The sequence below is a fragment of the Larimichthys crocea genome, chromosome XXII (assembly GCF_000972845.2).
Source record: "Larimichthys crocea isolate SSNF chromosome XXII, L_crocea_2.0, whole genome shotgun sequence".
NCBI classification, from domain to species: Eukaryota; Metazoa; Chordata; class Actinopteri; family Sciaenidae; genus Larimichthys; species Larimichthys crocea.
Genome location: NC_040032.1, coordinates 2708391 through 2731100, shown reverse-complemented (window position 1 = coordinate 2731100; position 22710 = coordinate 2708391). Strand labels below are relative to the sequence as shown.

The following is a 22710-nucleotide window of genomic DNA, read 5'->3' as shown; positions in this document are numbered from 1 at the left end:
AAGAAGTAAAACAGCAGAGAGAGAGAGAGAGAGAGAGCGTAACAAGAAACAAGGGGCTGAATATTTTATTTATGTTTTATTATTTCTCTGGAAAAGCACAAGTCAGACAAGCACCATCCACGCCTAGAAAATAGGAACGTTTTCTGACGGGCTGACAAAACATGAGGGACCGATGTGCCTCACCCTCAATGTATAAAACAACACAGCTGACACATTACCATCTATATGAAAACAACAGGCATTCAGGAGGAGGCAGGAGCAGTCTCACAGTGTAGTAACATAAAATAAGCAGATGGCCGGCAACAAAATAGGACACAGCGGTAGTGGTTTGTTCGTTGCTTTCTGGAGAAAACTTTATTTAAAAGACTCATTACACAGACGCTAACCTATTCACTGTGCCTCGTATCAGACAGAAAAAAAGAGTCGCCCATACAGAAAAATGACAAGATTCAAAATATAACAGATGATGAAGAGACAGAATGGAATACAAATTCTGTTGTAATCCTCCCAAATACTGAAGGGAAGATTTAAGATATTTTTGAATTCAATTTTTTTCCCCCCTCCATTCAAGAAGCCAATTTATGTACCACAGATGTGTGGCCTGTATGCATTTCTTTTTTTCTTTTTCTTTAAAAGGAAGATGGAAGTAAACTGAGGTCCCAGATATTTCCTTAGGTCGCATTCAGAAGTGAAAAGGTGTAAATCAGTAAGAACCTGTATATCTGTCAAATCTAACACCACAGTAGGAAGTAGGATATGGTGCTGAAGCATACATGGTAAAACATACATATGCCTTTGAGTCAGTGTTTTATGACCATTTTATTTGTTTAACATTTCATGCTGCATTTGAACCTCTGACTAACACTGCTGAATGCGTCCCCATGTGTTTGTGTGCGTGAGAGAGTGAGAGAAACAGTGAATATTACTCTATTGAACCAGATAAACCAGAGTGTCCCCGATGTCCACAGTGAGGCCATTGTCCGCCAGAGTGACTCTCTTCTCCTCCAGACTGACGTTGAACACTGATTTGTTGGAGATGGACAACTTGCCCTGTTCCTCCTGTCCAAGGACAGGTACCCGGCGAGGTCCCAGCACGGGGTCCTCGTACCTCATCAGCTTCACTCTGGACAGATCTGTTGGAGGGGAGGGAGGCAGAGGCAAAGGGGTCAGAGGTGAGGTAAGAGAGAGAGGGACAGAAAGAGACAAAAGAGGAAGGAAGGTATGCAGAATAAGAAGTAAAATGGTGGAGGTGAGACATGGAAAGGGATTTTAAGATGTTCGAAACATTGCTTTCACGGTATGCAAGAAATCTTACATTAACTGATCATAACGTTAACTGCAATCATCCCTCATCTTGCGCTTAGATCATATGCTACTGGAATAAAGTTGAAAAACTTCTATATATAACATTGTTCGTACAAGCATAATACATATTATTACATCCTTTAACAAATTTCAGGCTCCAAGCTCTGGTAGGATATCACCCTTTTTTGATGCATTAGTAAAAAAGGAAAGATTTTCATTTTCACTGCATTGGGCAGGTTTTATCAGCATAAAAAAGCACAACTGTTAACGTGATAGAAAAAGCTACTAGTCAGTTTTTCTGCTAGAAAGAATGGAACAGGGTTGTTGTGGAGAAATTGCTGAAGTCAAAGGTCAATGGTGAAGTCAGGAGGGAAGAAAGTGTTCAGGAGCCTCTGATGTCTTATGCTGTATTATTTATTGACACTTGGCCAAGGAGAACTAGAGACACTCTCAAAGTACACCTGAAGTGCTTGAGTCGGTCTCGCATTCTGACGAACTCGTGATGGTGGATATACTTTAAACCCAAAGATCACACCCCAAATACTATACGCCCCAGAATTAGTCAAAGAGAATGTCTTTACTCTTGGAGGTGTTATTGTCAACACATTCTAGTCTGGGGACACAGATGTCCGCTTACGCAGATTGGAACGGCAACAACAAGCTATCTATTATGACTAGGAAGGCAGCAACAGGCCTCTTCGACCCTGGCCACCACAGTGAGATATGGTGGCACCTAGTCATAAGACAAACAGTTAATACTGCCGTGGATCACAAGGCTCACACGTGGCCTCGTGTAACCCTAAAAGAGAAAATTCCATAACAAGGGTGAGAGGCCTGACATGAGAGTAGTTTCAGGCCAGATACAGCTGCTGGACATCAGTTACATAATGTGTGTCATTTGGTAGCTGAACCACGACATGTGATCTAACTTTCTCCACCAAAAACATGAATAATCTGCACACGCCCTTTTAAAGTTTGACCTAACTGTTCTCTTTAGATTCTGACATTCATTTTTGGACATTGGGTTGCTGACCATAGTTTATGAATTTCTGCTGTGTATCCATTTATCTCACTAACCTTTGATGAGTCTGTTGACCTTGGCTAGTCTACGGATGATGCTGTCTCTGCTGTCCCCCTGTCGGATGTCAACCTTTGTAGAGAACAGGCCGTTGGCCGGCTGGGGGTTGACTAGGTTAACACACACGCCGGGCTGGGGAGACAGACATAAATGCAAAAACACACAACTGAATTGTCGATGAGTTGAGTGTACAACGAACACTTTGTTCATTAGGGACGCACCTACAGAGATGAATTAGCAAAAACATGAACATACTGCGAATATACATACACACACAACTGGTTTTGAGAGCAGTCAACACACAGCCAAATGCATTTACCTCTGATCTGAAAACACTGAATGGTTTCCCTGGGCAACAGTCCTCCTTCACTTTGTCGTCCCCCTCAGATGCAAACAAGACGTCGATCTGTTCCAACTGTAGGAAGAGGAGAGATGTTAATAAGAACTATAATCAGCTGATCATCCGACCACCTGACAGTGCTTACACAGGTGTGTTTGGCATGCACGCTGGCAGTGTTAACCAGGCCCCAGCAGTCATCAGTCACCCAACATCTGGCTTTACACTGCTCTGTCACACATTCCCAGTCAGGGATGGTATTTCAGTTTGACACGATTGTAAAACTTCTGTGAACTTCTTAAACATCATCTGCAGCATAAACCAGCGGTTACCCTTCTTCAGCCCCACGTGACACAGCATATTTCTGTATCGACTTATCTTCTGTGTGGCAGCTTATCTTTAGCTATGATCAATCAGAAACATGGTAAGTGGAGTGTTTGATGTGGATCATACATTTTTTTCTTTTTCTGTGGATAAGTGTGCTGCTTTCACACAAAAAAAAAAAAAAAAATTAGGGGCTTGGGTTTTAGGCTAAGCTTCTGTGCAGACAGAAGTATTAAAGGCTTTCCTGACTGACAGCTAAGCTCAGGACTGTAGAAGTAGTGATATGCAGCTTTAAAACTGCAAGTGTTTTTGAGGAAACCAAAATGTTGCAACTGCGTGTTACAGCTTGACATTTATCTCAGGACAAATAGAACATAATCGAGGGGACTTATTTGTGAGGATCATGGGATACGAAATACTGCTGAGATTTTTTTGCTGGCTAAGGTTGATTTTCAGCCTCAACAAACTTATATTGCCAGGTTTGTTCTTCTCTGGGCTCACACCACTGGAAATGTGCGTTTTCTGATTGGGGCGGACACAGAATCGCAAAACATACCTCTAGAGAATTGGTTAAGTAGACCAGGTTCTCCATCAGAACTGCCCGCTCATCAAACTCCAGCTCCAGATCCAACACCCTGGGCCCGTTCTTCTCCAGGTTCTCCTACAGGACACAAAGCAGAGCCCAGATAATCAGAATCAAGCATGAATGGCGGACATGATTGAATACCTCATATGAACTCTCCTGAGTAATGAACATGACGTTAACATTTGATACTAATTTGCTACATTTTCCAACAAGCCAGCAATTAGAGGAATGTAAGAAAGCGCAATATTTCATCCACCTTGTGAAGAAATCAGGTTTTATTTATCACAGCATTATGCAGAGAGTTCATTGTTATGCTGATGTTGCCACCATAAGATTATTAACGGACAAATGAACAAAAGATGCCAAAACAAACCATCAAACAAGGAGAGCCGGAGAGAAAACAAGTTGAAAGCTGAAAGACCAGCTTGAGAGACAAACCACGGACGAACACAAAGCTCATCATGACTATTTATTAGTTTCATTCTGTTTGATCCCTGCAGTGAAACAGCAACACCTGAACAAAGCCCTGAGCACCTGGGCGATATGACAACTACAATTTTAATAAGCATTGTGCTTCTGATCATTTATTAGCAACTTGACCCTAAGTGTATATATATATATCATACAGAAATAATAACTGCTGTGACACTTTAATTTAATATTATTATTTTTGTTACCCTCTTGTCCTGCTCAGATGTATTTAGTGAATGATGCCATTAGATCAAAAGAGCCAGAAGAGATGCAGTTTGCAGTGCAATAGGAATTTAATAGAATCTGAATGCAAAGTAGCAAAGATGTGAAAGGTAGGAATAGGAATCATGGACGAAGATATATAGACCTACAGTCAGGTTGTTGATGAAAAAACAACAAAAACTGTTTAAATATTTTATGACTGTAGCATACAAATACAGTAAGACGCCAATGCACACTGTCTGAGAGTTATATTGATTAGGAGAGTACAAAACACACTTTGACAGAGTACTCCTGAAATTTCTTTTGAATTTCAATGCAACACTGTTGTTAACTCTGATTTATCACACTGGTTTTAGTTGTGTCATTGTTCAACACAGAGAGGAATGAAAAATAATAGCTTTTGCAGATTCCAATCTTTCAACAGAACTACCAGGGCAGAGCAATCTGAAGCAGAGCTGTGCGCTAAAACAAAAGATAAGCTACATTATAGACAAGTTGAGTATACAGCTTAATTTTTATGTGTATAAAAATGACAAATATGCATTGATTGATTGCCTATGTTAGAGTTGTAGAAGGTTGGAGAGAGGGCAGGATGACACGGACACCCTTACGTCCTCCAGATTTACCTTGATCATGGCTACAAAAGGCATGACTCTCTTCATGTATTTCTTCAGTTCGGGCAGGGCTCCCAACTCGCTCGCTATCACTTTGTTGTCTGGAAGGGTTCCGTTGTTGCTCTGGACAGACAACAAAAAAAAAAACATTAAGATGGGTAAGAGACAGACAAACAGGAACGAAGACAGAGAAAGAGATGCACCGAGCAGCTGATGGAAAACACAGCGTATCCTGGGTTTGATCATTCCAGACACTGGAGTGTTTCAGTGCATCACTACGATATGGACTTACATGCAACATATTACAAGATTACTACAGTCTCTCACCTTGTAGTGCTTGCCGAGCAGTGATAAGGCACTGTGCTGCCATGGAGGGTAGCTCTTGGCAACATAGATGTTGCAGTGGGAGGGCTTAGCTGGAGGTTTTGAGTCACCTTTCTGTTGGAGGACAAACAGCATTAAAAAAAGAGAGATTCATTTATCTGTATAGTCAGGTACTTGACTTTGATGCTTTTGCTGCTTTTCAGTACAGTGGCAGCATATTTCAAAAGGTCGGTGGTGTGTTTGGATTATTCAAGAAGTAAGCCAGGCTTATGTGTGTGTGCGTGTGTGTGTGGTGTTCTACATTAAGGATGGGGATCTGAAACTTATTTTTTGTGACAGCTGTCAGGTCTAGTCTAGTCCTGTATGCATGTTTCAACAAATGAGTCTTGATGTGACAATATATTACCACTATGAATAAAAATTATGAAAATGAGATAAAGCAGCTTTGCAGTAGGGAGTCATACAACCTTTACTGTATCAATGCTACAGCAGAAAGATTTCCTAACTCATATTTTGGTTATATTTATGTTATTTGAAATGAATTATGTTATATTATATGATATACTCGTGTACAATATACTTTATTTACTATTTTTATATTTTATTATGTATAGTTTGTCCTTTATATTTTTATTCTTGTGTTGTCTATCTATCAATCTATCTATGTTAATACAGGATGTTTTATGCACACAGGTAGAGCACATACCACTTCTGAAAATCAATCAATTCATTTTTCAAATTTGTCTTTGCCTTTATGGCTTATGATGGCAACGTTAGAGACACATTTGTCAATAATAATCTGCCACCCTAACATACAGCACATGTATGAGACAGATTATTTTCCTCCCCCCCATCATCCCTACATCTTAGCTCCAAAGAAACAAAACACTAGCAGTAAAATCGATAGCAGCGGCGGTCTGGAAGTCTGAGATATCGGCTGTCTCAGATCTTGTCAATACTTGTTGAGCTTTTCTCCCCGCCGCCTACAGCCACTTATCGAAGTGCCGAACTGTTAACAGACAATAGGCCAGCTTTCCTGCTGCGAACACAACTCAGACTTCAATCTTCAAGTGTGTCTAAAAGGACGGTCACTCAAATTTTATTCATAACGCTCAATATGACAAAAAAAAAAAAGAAATGCCTAAAGGGTCTTCTGTACAGCTATCCGGAGACCCTTAATATTCATGATGCAGTGGTGGAGAAAAAGCCAGACATCTTCAGTAATCTACAAACGCTCTGTCAAATACTTTTGTATGCATGTTAAAAAAAACAGGGTCAGTCAATCTGGCCTGGGAGTTGTAGACCTAATTTTTGTTTTATCATTTTTAAAGCTCTGAGTGAACCAAACATATCTTCTCTTTTTAATTAGAAGAAAGTGCAAAAATAATCAGGTTATCATATCTCTAAAGAGCAAATATGTTGTTCAACAAAGTGGGAGTTTTAGTTCTTAGCTTTAATTAGTGTAGTCATCGCTCAACCTAAATAGATTCAATAAGCGATTTGAAATTCAGATCCGATAAGCAGGTTACATAGGATGAAATGCAATGAACTCCAACTCTACGTTTGGTACGCTGCCTGATGTTTTCAAGCTTCTCATTGTGCCGTTTTTATTATTTTCTGCCTCATTGTGCTCCCCATCAAACAATCATGAAACTGTTAAACAACGCCCGAGGGAGAAAAGATTCTTGACACAATGCTGCTGCCGATTTAATTACCACACTTAATGGACTTCTAGACAAGTGCTGGATTTCATAAAAAAAACTATTAAAAAGAACGCTATCAATTCTGAAATCAATATTCGCTTTTTACAATTACTTTTTTAAAAAAATTAATAAAAAAAAGTCATGCAGCAGTGCTGGAAAGTGGCAGCGAAGCATGTGAAACAATGGAGACTTACTTTGCTTTTAGGGGGCTGCATGTACGCTTTTAATCTCAGTCGCAGGTCGTGCGCTGTCTCCATCAGGTACTGAGAAGAACGGATCAGAATCTCGTCCACTGGACCCGCCACAGGCCACGATGCCTTTGTCAGAGAACCGGTCTATCAAGCACAAAGAGAAAGGGAGAGAAAAACAAGTGTTTATATGGAGAAGAGGGGAAAAACAACAAAAGTTGGAGGTACGCTGGAGGTTTAGGATCCTATTAACTACACGGCCAGAGGTCGTACCACCTTCATAACAAAACAAGGCACACGCCATATTAACTGGCTATGTGTGAGAATCCCATGCTGGCGTGTGTGTGTGCCTCTGTGTCCACTGAGTGCCTCTTAGCTCTTTAGCTGCCGGCACCGAACACATGATTGGAGTTGTGGGGCTTTTGTTGTTGCTAAGCGACAACCGAAAAAAAACCCCATCAGCAGCACTCTTTCATATTCATAAATTCGAGTGTTAAAAATATTCTCGGCTGTCTGTGCTGCTGGGAGCGCGCAACAGCGTGTGCGTTCCTTTCATACAGATGAGGAAAAGAAGCCTGCAGTGTGAAGACAGACTCCTGGTGGACATGTACGCTAACAGAGGGAACGTGTGTGTGCGTGTGCGCGTTACTTGTCTCAATCACACAGGTGAATGTGCAGTGGGAAGTATGTTTTTCTTGTTGCTCCCAGGTGCATTCATGGATGTAAATAAACACAAGTTAAAATGTTTCCTTTATACTTTCTCAGAGGGGATAAACATGAACAACAGAAGGGATGAGAGGATGTAAAGTCACATTTTTAGTCAGAGCACAGAGAAAAACCCACATTATGATGCCAAATCCATGCTCTCTTACCTTGCCCAGCAGACCCCAGGTGTATTCACAAAGGTGTGGGCAGATGGGGGCCAGAAGCAGAGTTTGTCTCTCTATGAACTGGAAGACAAGGTCTCTGTGCATGCCCTCGATAGCCAGCTCACGATACTTATCTTTGGCTGCCTGCATACATACATAAAAACAGTGTAAAAGGTCATCATCACTGGTTATTATTCCTAAAATATCCCAGGCAAACTCTTCAATCCAGTGAATTCGCTGCATGCTCCTCATTATGATATGCTCCATCTACTGTTTAATCTGTCACTGCAGTATGCATAATATCTCATTAGATGCTTAGAGAGGATGGAAAAGCATGCTTGTCTTTAGGATATCAAATTATTCAGAGAGTATTAGAGAGCGCATTTTATAAAAAAGGGATTTTATTCACCTGGAACTCAAAGAAACCACTCTTCAGAGCCTCCTTGTACATCATCCTGTCATAGTGCTGCTCTGTCTTCAAGATGCCTGCATTCATTTCACTAGACAGGACACAAAAATCTTTCAGAATCAGTTTGCCATTCAATTTTCAGCACTGGAAAGTACAGAGTCTGAAAGGTCAAGGTTTTCAAAAAGGCACCTGCCTGAACTTTGAAGGACTGGATAACTTTTAGTAGACTGGTTTCATCCCTTGCCTTTGAGTGCCGACTGACCACAGTGTATCTAATTTTTTTGTTATTTTCAACACAAAAATCACACTGCTATGTAACATAAAAAGAAATACTTTTAATTAAACTGTGAACAGATGTAACTGACCATTGCTAAACATGTTAGTGATATCCTGTTTGTACCCAAAGAAATAAGTCCTAGATCCTTTGACATGGCAAAGATGTTGCCGTTCAAAGACTCAGCAGCGTATTCACAATCTCAGTGAACTCAAAGCCCATGTATAAAGCCTAATAGATGTCCATAAATAATTTATGTGAGCTATAAATCCACCTGTCAATCCAATCCCACCCACCCACTAATGAACTGAAATGCATATACCTGGCAAAGACCCGATCGTTGAAAGTGTCAGCAGGTCCTGTCCTCAGGTTGTTCTGGTTGGCAATCATCTCCTTCACCCACTCCACCCAGGTGTAGAGGCGTAGGATGCCGGCGTCAGCCATGGTCTCTACGAAGTTTGCATCCTCCACAGTGTCCCCGGCATCGGCGAGTGCCAGACGCATACCTGAAAGAGGAAATGAAGAGGTGTAATGTAACGTGTTTAAAGGCCTCTAATCTCACCACTGCTTTTGTCATTTTCTCCAATTAAATATCCAAATATATGGATCCCCTTAATTGTATTGTACAAGCAAACACTGAGCATTCTCTTCTCTCTTCTTCACAAGTGCAAAATTATTCTTGACAACCAGGTGAAGTTCAGAGGGTTTGTAAAAAAAATCCAGTCTGAGAAAGCTTCAAATACCCAGCAGACATCACTCCAAGCTCTTAGACAGAAACCCAACTTAATGCGTCTATCTGCTGTCAGATCATGAAGTTCTTTACTTCCACGGCAGGACAGTTTCTCCAGACATGTCTATCCATTATTTAGCTCGTTCAAACATTAAAAAAAAAACACAGCGTCGAAAGAGCAACCAAAAAACAAATGGAAAAAAAAAAAAAAAAAAAACGACGAAGAAAAAAAAAAAATGAATCAACTAATTTTGATGTATACTAAGGACAGGAGGGATATCAGGATTCATTCATGTCTCTACCAGGTACAGAAGAACAAAGATCAGATATCCATAGCTAGGAAACACAGACATGACTCAAATTGTCCAGACAGGACTATCCAGAAACAAATTCTGTCTGTTATCAGGTCTCATTCTTCATCTCAAAGGAGTAAAAAAAAATCTTCCTCTCATCTTCATGTAAATATTTGCCTTTAGAAACTAGACTTTTCTTTTCCGTCTGTGTCACATTGTCCTGTGGAGACCAACGGGAGGTTCTGAAATCAATAACACTCAAGAAAGGAGCGAGGCCGTAGCCTACCGATCACAGCTGATACGTCTGTAGGTGCTGATATTCAGTACATCATCACAACTTTGAGTGTGATATTGCTTCCATGTAGATCTACATGTTACCACAGGCCAGCAGTTTTGTATCATGTATGCAACCAGTGAAATAAAAGTCTGTGTACAGTCTTTTTGTCTTGTCGCTGTTGATGAATGAGTATTTTCTCTTATCTGACCTGTATATTGTGAGCCACTGTAACAAGTGAATTTTGGTGTGGGATCAATAAAGTCTATGTTACCTTACCTTAAAATCAAACGTGTTTAATATTATCACAAGTGAGGTGTACTTTCTTTAGCACCAAACAGGAAATCAAGTACACAGTTTTCACACCTTTATAGATCATATGCCGAATTGACAAAACACTGCAGAGATATGACATCATTTATCTCGTGTTTCTACTGTGATGTGTTTTTACGGACACGTAAGGAACTGTTAAAATGTCATTGTTTCTTAAAAGGGAGTTTTCCCCACACAGCACAGAGAACTCACTTAGTTAGTTTACTTCAAACTGCTAATATGTTGATTTTGGGATGTTTTGTCACCACTACAGAAACTTTACGTAACTGTTAAGTATGATACGTTTGTGTGACGCTGGCTGCTGTTAGTTATTGATTTGATTAATTGGTGTGTATTAATTACTGATGGTAGCTGTTGTATGCAGTGGTAGCGGCAACCGTTCACTGCACGTTTGTGTGTTTTTAAACTACATTATATGTTGTGATGCAAAGTTTGTCCAAGAATGATGATGACTGTTAATGTAACATTAATGTTTGTGCTCTATATTAGCATTTATGGAATGACCAATCAAATTACTTGGTTGGAACTAACTGTCGTATAAAATATCATCAAGCTTCTGGAAATTAATTAGTTGTTCCAGGTGGAGAGATCACGTTGAATATACACTGGTTACACTTTGATTAAAAGCATTATATATTATGATACAGACACTCATTGCTTACAGTGCAGTATAAAGGATCTGATATATACAATAGCTCATGACACCCAATATCAACACTTCAGCTAGCTTATGAAGATGGGGCGTTTTCTAATTATTTTCACCACAGGATAAAAGATGCTTATAGTATAATCAAGTGTAATGGCCCGTGCACTATGAGAGCAGACTGCAATCTGCTCTAGATGTAGCCCTGATGTGTTTTTTTTTTCTTAAATGAATGAAACATGACAGAGATATTGAAAGAAAAACATTAGAGAGCAGACGACTAAAAGATATGAAACAGAATACGATAGGGTGATAAATCAAGAGGAAACAGAGTGTACCGTCTGCTGAGAACTTGTCAATGGCTTGGGTGAGAGTGAGGAAGTTTCCAGTTGATTTGGACATCTGGTGAGTAGAAAAACAGATGTTAGACAGTCAGAATCTTTCGAGTACGCCCGCCCACGTGAGTTCCTTACAAAGCGGAGTGGCACAAAACCACTGTGTCACAGACAGTCTGTGCAAATCAACAGCACATAGTAATTAAAGTTCTTAATAACATCAAACACTAGTAAATTGCTGGTGCAAAAAGAAGAGTGTTTATTTTAAAAATGAAAGGCTTGCTGAAAAAAATATAACAATCTTAAAATGTAAATTGACAACAAATTAAGAGGTACACACGAACAAATACAGATTCAGACTTCCCCCACTGATATCTGACACACCTTTTCAGAGTTGAGGAGCAGATGTCCGTTGGCTCGCACTGCTTGTGGCCACTTCCCACTGTGGACGACAGAATGTTCTCGTTAGCGTCGTCTCCATCATCAGTCAACCCTAATCCTGCATTGCTGCTCACTTTCTAAAACCAAATATGATAATTTTTATGATCTTTTCAATCCAATAGCCTTTTCACAGCAGCAGCATAAGGACATTTTTTCAATTATAGATCCAATCTCCATTTTACAACTGTATACATAACCGCTCATAAATTAATCAAATAAATGATTAATGCAATGAACTTGGTTCCAATAAGATGCTTTACATTAGATAAAACTCTTCACACAAGTAAAACAAAACCTTGATATCTCATCATGTGTCATCCTGATGCAACTCCACCAAAAGACAGAGATAAAATATTTAACAAGAAGATGTTGCTGGGCAGCTGCAAGAAGCTGTAATTATGAGTCATGCAAGAGAAACTTTATATCATCTTTCACAGCCCGGATTTGAACTGACTACATTTGATCAAGGAAGCACACTGTGCACAAAGGAAGCTAGTGTTTGACACAGAGATCCATGTCTGTAGGGCAGAAGGTTTTCAAAAATTGCCCATCACAGTCACATTCAGCAGTACATGTCTACAAAGCAACATTAAAAAAAAAAAAAAAAACATAATTTGGTAAAATACAAAGTTGAAAACAACTCCTGAATTCAGAGAGGAGAGGGGAAGGCTGAACACCATTAATCTGCGAGACCCAGATAGTCTTGTGAAAGCAGAAAGTTGTGTCTGACAAACTTCAGTTATCAGAACAGTGTCACCAGCAGCATCTGTGTGGATAGCCGCCCAGAGTCGAGAGCGATCCCAGGAGCCTCGGATTATGAGAACGCAGTGCTGAGCACTGAACCAGCATGTCTCAGAGGAAAATCATACACAAGTTCACATTCTCTCGAGAACAAGTTTAATTTCCCCCAAAGCTAAAGCTTGTAGCAGCAAGATTTTTTACACTGTTAGTGGAAACAGAAGTAGCTGAGTATGAGGATGTATTTGGCACAGAGTTTAAATTAAGGAGGAATCAGCAATAAATAGCAATGCTGCTATGAAGGACACACAGTGATCACATTTGGTAAATCACTTAACTATTTGCATGTGTGGAAATGTTCTAACTCTCAGTTACTATGACAGTGTACAGAGGAGAGATAATGGGATAGTAATCAATTAAGGAGAAGCTGAGCATGATTATATATGTATTATATTTAGACATTGTTAAAATGAAAGAAGAAAAATGAATGAGTCAGCCTGCAGTTTACATGCCTGCAAACAAAAGCTTTAAAATGCTTTACCTATGACCTCAAGAACTAGAACGCCTTTGGGTTGGATGCTTGAAGAGCTCAAACAGTGGGTCTGAGTTTAGAATTTATTTGTTTCAGCTTGCTTTGCCACATCTTCATACTGATCACGATACACTGATGAAGTCTCAAAACAGCTGTAAAAGCAGCTATTTTGACTAAAATTGTTCCAAAACTATAAAAGAACAACAAAAGAGTAAAACTTCAGAACAGAAGTTCGAAGTCTTGTGAACATTTTAAAAGTATGAACAATATCTGTCAACAAATGTCAGAGCGATTGTCTTTCGAGTCAATTTGTACCTTGTCGAGTCACGTAGACATCTATGATGAAATAATAATTTTCAAAAATAAATATGTACTCGCTGAAATATATTTGAAAAACCACAAGTAACTGTACACATCTACTGAATAAGCTGCACAAGTGCAATGCTGATTTGCGGTTTGTAGAAAAGCGTGTTGGACTAATAGATGCTAAAAGGTGGTCAGAAAATAGAACAATTAGTGTAAGAGAATGCTGACCTCTGCCCAGCACTTACGCAATTACTGCACAATCCCAATGTAAACAAAAACTGTCAAACGGCCGCAGCCTAAAACTGACCAAGCTTGAAGGCCTTGGACCACTTGCTGACAACCAGAGGAAAATCGAGGCACTCTTTTCTTTGTTTTTTGCTCTTCGTGCTCTTGTTAGTTAGTGAGCTTGAGAGTCTTTGGGGGTAGATTTTGTTATTGTTGGACAGAGCCAGCTAACTGTTTCTAAGCTTCACATTTACTGTAGTGTACTTTGGAAACAAGAAGTGCAAGAAGGCGAATCAGCATCATTTTCCAATAAAATACAAACAGGCAAATTGCCATACAGACAAACTCACTTGTCTTTGGGCCACATAGCCACATGGTTGTACAGGTAGTAAGACAGGTGGTTGGGAACCAAGTCTTTGCCAGACACACGGACGTCCACAGGGTACCAGTATTCAAACTCTCTCCTCAGCCTCTGTAGGTGCTCTTTGGGGATGTCAGTCTTGGGGAAAGGAGACGTCTTAAAGAAGATAAAGTCCCACACCTCTCTGGTCATCTGCTCAGGCCTGTGGGAAAGAAAACACAAGTGACGCCAAGAATGGTCAAGAGCAGAACGAGGAATGTGAAAAGAAATAATTCAGTGCTTGTGTGTGAAAGTGTTCCATTTCTCTCAACATTTTATCTCAGTGCTGGGAAGAGATTTGAACCATTAAACCAGGAATTGATTTTTTAAAAATGTTTTCTGAAAGGCAGCATTCAAGTGTATGTTTTATTTATTACATTATTTTATTTTATTTATAAGAAGATGAGTCTGAAAAACAGCACCTGTCATTTCAAATCATTAAATTTAGTTATTACATCAAAGTCTTTCTCCTTCAGGTGAACCATGTCTGTGGTTATTTGACAGAAAGATTCAGAGGCAGAATGAATCAGTTAGAGCTTTATCCTCATCTTTTCTAGTGTCTAAGTGTGTGTGTGTGTTGAGTGTAAGTGTGTGCATTGTGTCCATACTTGATGCCCAGTGGTGAGGCTCCCTGTCCGTTGAGCACACCTCCCTGGAGGAGGTGGGCTACAGTGTAGTAAGCCATGTAGATGGTGGAGTCCGATAGTGACTCAATCAGCCACTGCTCGTCCCAAGGCAGTCGCGTTCCTATGGTAACCGGAAAGCGCACACACACACACACACATATCAAGAGAAAGGAGGACACACACACACACACACACACACAAAGTGAAAGAGACAAAATTATGAAAAAAGACAAGAGTTGTCTCCTCTGTGCTGACACAATGTTTTGTTGCATTTGCCATCTTGTCAAGCTGGTTACATTCTGGTGCCAAGAAAACACACTAACACAAAGGAAGAAGTCCTGGGCTTTATTATATAATCCTTGGCAAAAAAAAAACTGAGATGTAAAACTTTATTGCCAAATAAACTAAAACACAACCTCGACTCATTTGCCACCCTTCTTCAAATATGTATTTTGTTTAGGGCAAAAAGTGGAGGAGGGATGGGAGAGTTATAAAAGATATTCTACTCAATCAGCCTCAAAGGCACTAAGCTTGTGTTTTTGTTTTTCCAGTGGGCGCCGATAGAGATCTTTGACCAGCTTTCTGTTGTTTAAAAAAAACACAAAATTACTGCAGGCTTGGCCTAAGTAATTAATCTGCACAAGCCGTAGCTACATAAATTAGATTCAAGCAATATTAATTATGACATGCTGATATAATTATATAAAAATACATAGTCTTGCATGGCATATTCTTTCAGTCAGTTGGTGCATGCACAGATTAGCTTGCTGTGAGAATACATAAAGAAGCTGTGTATGTTATCTTGGTGATCAAAATACAAACTTCATTTGCATCTTTACTTTCGATGGAGTGAGACAGAAGTGAAAGTCAGAGCAACCTGCATCTTGTAATCCAAAAAACAAAAACAAACTTTGAGCTTCATATTCTGAAAATGTGTGGGGGGATTTCTACAGTAGGAGTCTATGACAGGCCTGGACAGTGCTGCACTGGCCTGTACTGTATGCCATCTGGCCTTCAGTCTGCATTTATTCCTGTAGGAACAGGATGGCAGACTGTTGCTACATGGTCCTCTGTCTCCATCTATAGACCAAAAACATCACACTAGTTAAAAAAAAAACAAAAAAAAAAACTTAATCGCCTTATTATCTTTGGCAGGTTGCCACATTCATTCTCAATTGGAGAAACAATATAGCAACAATAATGTAGTTGTATGTCACCCACATTAACAGTTAATGCAGTCCACTCAAACACACACACACACACACACACACACACACACACACACAAACGCTCACCAAGTCCGTAGGTACGAGAGCAGGCATGCTCCTGCAGCCAGGCCAACGTTGCCTCAAAGTTTCTCCTGGTCTCATCACAGAATCTGTGTGGTGGTGTGCAAAATTGAACATATGAAATCACAGGAAATAGATGCAGTTATTTTACTTCCTAGACGCAGTTTGTTTTCAGTTGTCGGCCTGATGTTTACAGACAATAGAAGAATTCTCTACAATCCATGCTAGACTGTCTAGGCTGTCACTGGAATCCCACCAAGCACGGACAAACAAATGTCTTACGTCTCCAAAGGCTTGAGGGCTTCATTAGCCTGCTGCTTCCACTCTGCATCCCCATAGTCCAAATACCTGAAAGGCATATATAACATTAGCATGCTGCTAATTAAAGAAAGCACACATGGCGTGTGATATTCTACACCTAAACAGACACTCTCCAATAATACATTTTGTCGTGATCTACTTTATGTTTCCAGCGTGAACCCATTTAACAAAAAAAGCATTTCCATTTCCCTTTTTTTGCAACACAATCATGCAGCTTCAGATCAAATCAAATAATTTCTTCCTGTTACTGAGGAACACACTTCAGGTTTTATAGCATATTCTTTGGCACTCACCACTGATCACACAGAGCGACCACACACTCATCAGCTGAACGCGACATGACCTGTTTTTCTGGCTCCATGTAGATCATGGCCTCTCCCTATAATAGATCAGTACAGAGACAAGATCATTATGGGTAAATATCAGACATATATCATACAGTGCACAGATTTTTTTGCATTAGAAACAAAAAATGTTTTACCCTCTCAACCATCATCTTCTGGATGGGTTTTTTGACATCCTGGACCTTCTGGCCCTTGTAGCCATCAACCAGCATGATCTGACACATGAAGAAACATTTCATTCATACTGATGCATTTCTTTCTGGCAGCTCTGCCAACATGACGTAGGCCATATCTCTGCGGTGCGTTCTCCAATCATAAATGATAATAAGCTTCTCAGTGAGCGGACACATATGGATTACGCTCTGTGCGAAATATGGTATGCAATATTTAAGTTATTTCTTTCCTTTTCCAATTTGCTGACTGTGAACACAGCTGAATTTGCAAAGTGATGTTAAATCACTAATGTTATAATATGACAGGAATTAATAGGGGCTTAGCAAAAAAGTGAAAAATACAACAGTATTTGCACAGTATACAGAGCCAAACTGTCTGAGGACAACACAATGCCAATAGCCAGTTAATTAATAATTTTGTCTAGCTTTAAGGTGTGAATCACTTGGTTTTTGTTTGGGTGATTAATCATACAAACGTCAAACCTAAAGTTAAACCCACAGGGAGTTTGCATTTTGCTGTTTAGCTGTTTTTAAAGTCATTAACGACTCACCCCTTCATAAAATCCTTTCAGATAGACTTTCTCCTTAGCCTCAGCCAGCTTCTCTTTGTCATTCTGGCTCTGGATCTTCAGCTCATCGCACACTAGAGGAGCAGAAAGGTTCCCGTAGCCTGGGATCTCGATGATAGGGACCTGACATATGCACACACGCACACACACACAGACATTAAGGGCTGCGTTTAGAATTGGTGATTTCACTTCAACCTCACTGATATCAAACGGAGCAGATGAACTCACCGGCTCAAAAGGCAACACCATCTTGTCCTCAATTCCATACTTCTCCCGCAGGGCCTTTCAGAAATGCAAGCATTAAGAGCAACGTTGACAAAGTGCAACAACGGAGAGCATGCTGAGACAATGGATGTCTTTAAATGGTCATATTTTTTTGTGAATGAGCAGTGGTTTAATCCACCTGAACGTAAGCTGACAGCACAACAGAATAATTGAACAGCACAATTTCTGAAAATGTCAAAAGCTAAATTTCAAAATCACATTTAAGTCTCAGATGGGCTCGGTTTTCTTTCTGCAGCAGACTCACTGAGGCATGCGGCACAGTAGAAATTTAGTTAAAGGTCACCTGTTTTTTCTTGATGTCTCTGAGAGCAGCGATGTCATCAGGAGCATCGGAAGGTACACTGGTAACGACCCCAGTACCTGAGGAAAGCACAGACAAGGCAAAAGGCCAACACATGAAATGTATTTATGCAAAACAGCTTTCGTGTTTCTCACTGATATGTGTCATGTACATTATACAAATTCAAAGCTATTAAATGTCAATTTCCACCACATTTCCTCAACTGCCGAGCAGTTACACTGGAGCGACTGTGTGGAGAACAAATAAACATGATCTGCAAATAAATGCCACAGGTCATCGTGCTCAGACTGCTGTGAGCAACACTGGCACAGACGCCTTTTATCTATTACAAGGCTTTAACCAATGTGACATAGTTTTTTTTAAACTCTCACATCTAAACAACAACACAACCTTTCTGAATAAATCTATTTATCTGCTATTTCCTCCAGCTTCTTGACTCATACCTTTGTCCTCCTTGATGGTGAGCATGGGCAGAGCATAGATGATCTTGTAGGAGGTCAGGGGAGCGCTCAAGGCACAGCCAAGGATGTCCTACAAATAGACACAGTGATGCGGCTCATTAACCAATTACATTTTGCAGGGTTGGTTATGCAATAGCCACAAAACCTCCAAATGTGTTTATTATTGCAAGTCAAGAAGAAGAAATAAAACTAAATGAAATCAGAATTAAAATTTAAGGAGAACACAAAGCTTGTACCTGTCCCAGTATTTCCATGATCACTGGCACCACTCCATTCTCTTTGGTGAAGCCCTGGAAAGACATGTTCCTGGCAGACCTACTGGTGCAGATGAAGATGTCTCCGCTGGTTGTCTCAAAGGTGACATACTTCATGTCAGGCCTCACCCAGCAGTTAGTCTGACCAAACATGGTCTCCGGCCTCAGAGTGGCGGCCACCAGGAAGATGTTTTTGCCTTTCATGCCGCTGTGGGGAGGATAGCATTGGCACTTTGAGGAGTTATACTTAAGTGCATGTAAAAATTCTCTGTGGTGTAGTATGCTTCCCAAAAACAACTGGGTTTGGAATTTATTACCTGCTATAAAAGACTTTGGACTTGAATTTTGCTGTGTACGGTTCAACCATTTTCATCTTGATAAGAGTGTACTCCTGAGGTCCAACACCCTGCAGGTGAAGAAAAATGTTAATTGAAAGATTCAAAGTAAGACACCCCTTTAAAGGATTTAACTGTTTTTCCAATACAGATTTTATGCCAACGTCAACAACAACAACAACGTCAACAACAACAACAACAACAATAATAATAATAATAATGTCAGTAAAACAAATGCTCATTATTTGGAATTTTCTTCATCAATGGTGAAGCAAGAAGGGTAAGTTAAACAGAATTGCTGGTGATCTGATGGTCGGAACTGTTTTAAACGTGGGTTAATGGGTTAAATGTGCAATACAGTAAAGAAATAATATAAAAATAATTTAAATCAACATCTGTGACCGAATCAAATTGTGACAAAACTGTGAGAATGTAGTCCCTTACTGTAGGACCCACATTCATCTCACAGGTTTTCACAACTAATACATTATCTCATTAAGGTGTACCTCTCCAGTCTGCCTGTCATGGTCCATGCATGGCTGTCCATCCTTAGGGGAGTAGATGGTATACCTGCAGAGGTGTCAAGGACAGTCACATTACTGAAAGGCCACAACATAAAATTAAATGTCCTTTAATGTCAGCTATCTATGGAAGTCATAATCCTGAATATCCACTTTTACCCAACAAAAATACAGGATTGGTGCAGGACAGCCATTAACGAAAGACAGTTGATCATGATACCAACAAAGACATTATCATATTACATACTGTGGGGCCCTGCTTTCCTTGATTTTCTCTGTATTGCTGCAAGGACAGTGCTACAGAACAACTTACACAGAAACCTCTAAACCATCTCACCTTTTGCCAAACTTGATCTTTTTCCTCTCCTTCAGCGTGATGAACTGCCACCTGACGAAGGAGTCATAAAAGGGGTTCACATCTGTGGTGATGAAGGAACGCCTCCAGTCCACCTACGAAGCGATAACACGATCAGGATTTAATACGTACTGTATTTTTAGATAATTCAGCTACATAGGTCATCGGTAGAGAAACAAAGCAAACAAAACTAATTAGGATTAGTCACCTTGACTCCCATCTGTTTGAGGTCCTTCACAGCCAGAGGAGGGAAGTAATCCAGCCAGTGTTCAGCATGGGCAAAGCTAGCAATCTCCTGGTCATTCAGGCCCAAAGACTTCATAATGTCCCACTGGAAGGTGGAGGTTCCAGATTTGGCCACTGCTTTACTCTAACAAAGGAAAGAATGTAAATTAAAACATCCCTGATAAATGCTGAACTACACAAAAAAAGAGCCCTAGTTGATGAAGACAAAAACATTCACTAAATTCAGTGTTTTTTTCATCCATATGTAGAAAATGCTGTCAGATCCTGACCTTCTTGCCCTTGGCTTTGTCTTTGATGATGATTTCATCCGATGTCTTTGGCTTCTCCTTCTCTTTATCCTCTTCCTCTTCCTCTTCGTCTGGAAACTGTGGGGGGTTTCCATATAGCTCCATCTCTCTCTTCAGCTTGTCTGCACATGCCTGGTGGATGCAATATGGGTGTATGAGAAAGAAGGAAAAGCAAGTATGTGTCAGAGGATGGTTTGATTAAATCTTAAAACAAGAATATAGTTGTTGACAACTTGCATGTTGTACTTTTTGAATGAAAAGTGGGAAGCAGGATAGCCACAATTATCATACCTAAAATGACCTTATTGTAACGGGACACAAAGGACTTATGTGATGGGTTGAATAAACAAAAGAAAAGAAAAACAACACTAACTTTGATTGGCATTCCTGTGCAGTGCAGCCCGAATGGGAAGAGGCATTTCTTTCCTTTCAGAGCCTGGTAACCGACACCAAACTACAAGAAAAAAGACAAACAGCAGCAACTCAGACACCAGCGATCATTACTGTTGAATGCTTGTGTGTTGAGCATCTGTCATAGATTGAAGAAGTTACATTCTCAGCGTTCATCTCTGTCTGTTTTTGTATGTGTGCAAACTTACCTCACACTTTGACAAGCTGAATGTGTGGCCAAGATGCAGTCGACCGTTCATATAAGGGTAGGGGAAGGTGACAAAGTACTTGTTTTTGCTGGAAGGAGAACAAAACAGTGAATCAAAAAAGGATTTATTTTCTGATATCTTATCCTGAGATAATTACTGTGAAGTGGGAAATCTAAGCATTACTTTTGAAGGCTCCCTGTGGAAATGTTATATCACATACCTCCAGCTGAAAGCCTCACCCACACTTGCATGGCTTGTTTGTTTACCCAACGAGGAAAACTACATTACATGTCTACTACTCCAACTATAAAGAACAATGGATACTCATAGATGCATGAGGAAAATATCAGTTGGAGGAAGCAAACAGCGCAGAAACCGCTCTGAGCATGTCAAATGATGTGCATTGCTTTCTTCACAGATGACTGACATGTGGCACACGACGTAAGAAAAACACTCACTTTGTGCTTTCCCCGATAGTTGTCGGTGCATCCTGCTCAAATGTCTTCTCCTGCTCCCATTTCTCCTGGATCTCCAGTTCAATCTTTCTCAAAAAGTCCAACTTTGCTGTTCCCTTCCGCTCCTGGAATATATAATGACGGTATATGATATTAAGTTTATTTAAGAGAGAAGCCGGTACAGTACAGCGCATGTGAACCGAAGTAGAAAATATATAATATCCTGAAATATACAGAAATTCTGTTCAATGCGTGTTTAAAGATAAAATATCCGACTTGGGTTTCTTTTAAGTCTGTTTCTGCAGCTGTCTCGAGAACTAGCTTGTGTTAGCTCACTTAGCTAACAGCTTCAGTAAGTTCATGGCATATAACGTCTCCGCTGTCTCTAAAAAATAAATAAATAAACTTCAGACATGAGTGCATTAATACCTACCGCCATTTCGCCCCGAGTTACGCGCTGTTTACTATTTTATTGTCTAGACAGAAGAAAGAGTAGAGATAGTTTCCAGTTTGACAAGGGAGACCCACGCCACCACCGGTGCCTGGCTGATGACACACGCACAGCTTTCACACGCGCGTGGCTTTCTGGGAAATGTAGTACTTTTTTTCCTTTTTTTTAGTAGTTGTAGTTTTTAGATATGTATCGAACTACTAGGACTTTAATTCGTGTTGTAATTATTTAGGTTAATTTTTACATATTTAATATACAAATATATTCGTGCTGATGTGAATTTAATAAACGGCGGCTGAAAAAAAAAAAAGGATATGGTGTAACCATAGACATATATACATAGACGCCGCATTGAGCGCTGAATCGTACGTAAACGGCGCCGCCATATTGGTTCGGGCAGATCTGCCCGTAAACTAATACAAGGAAATGGACTGAACTTCATAAAGCGCCTTTCTACAAAGTTCTTTAAGTTAAGTCCTTATACACCATTCACACACACACTAATATATCTGGGAAACAAACAGGCACCAAAAAAACAACGTATGTAACTTTTAAAGTGACGATTATAAAGTTTACCCTTATGAAGCACCAAACCAACGTATGTATTTTTCTAATGCTGAGTGTTTACAGCTACTAAGTGTGTAAACACTGTTACTGTGATGATAAATATTGAAATATTTATATTTACATTTAATCTGTGTCTATATAAACACATCCTGAAATGTAGATTGACATGAGGGTTTTCTGAATAAAGAGCACTAACGTGTACATACATACACACACATATATACACACACACACACACACACATACACCACAACACAACACACACACACACACACATATATATATATATATATAATATATATATATATATAATATAT

At 39.9% G+C, this 22710-nt stretch overlaps 1 protein-coding gene across 1 annotated transcript; it reads right to left on the bottom strand.

Moving 5' to 3' along the window:
• Positions 1–61: 61 nt before the first annotated feature.
• Positions 62–21942, bottom strand: lars1b (leucyl-tRNA synthetase 1b). The gene is made up of 32 exons (XM_019259654.2): positions 21809–21942; positions 21379–21500; positions 20921–21008; positions 20695–20775; positions 20304–20453; positions 19997–20158; positions 19771–19883; positions 19419–19482; positions 18895–18983; positions 18560–18785; positions 18306–18393; positions 17845–17921; positions 17505–17558; positions 17259–17399; positions 16672–16749; positions 16484–16569; positions 16152–16217; positions 15876–15958; positions 14563–14701; positions 13905–14117; positions 11697–11754; positions 11316–11379; positions 9027–9210; positions 8431–8521; positions 8025–8165; positions 7159–7299; positions 5265–5375; positions 4950–5060; positions 3601–3705; positions 2703–2798; positions 2383–2515; positions 62–1133 (listed from the first exon to the last, which is right to left on the bottom strand). Exons 1-32 carry the CDS (start codon positions 21812–21814, stop codon positions 928–930), a joined length of 3567 nt encoding a protein of 1188 aa, XP_019115199.1. The 5' UTR covers positions 21815–21942; the 3' UTR covers positions 62–927.
• Between the last annotated feature and the right edge of the window lie 768 nt (positions 21943–22710).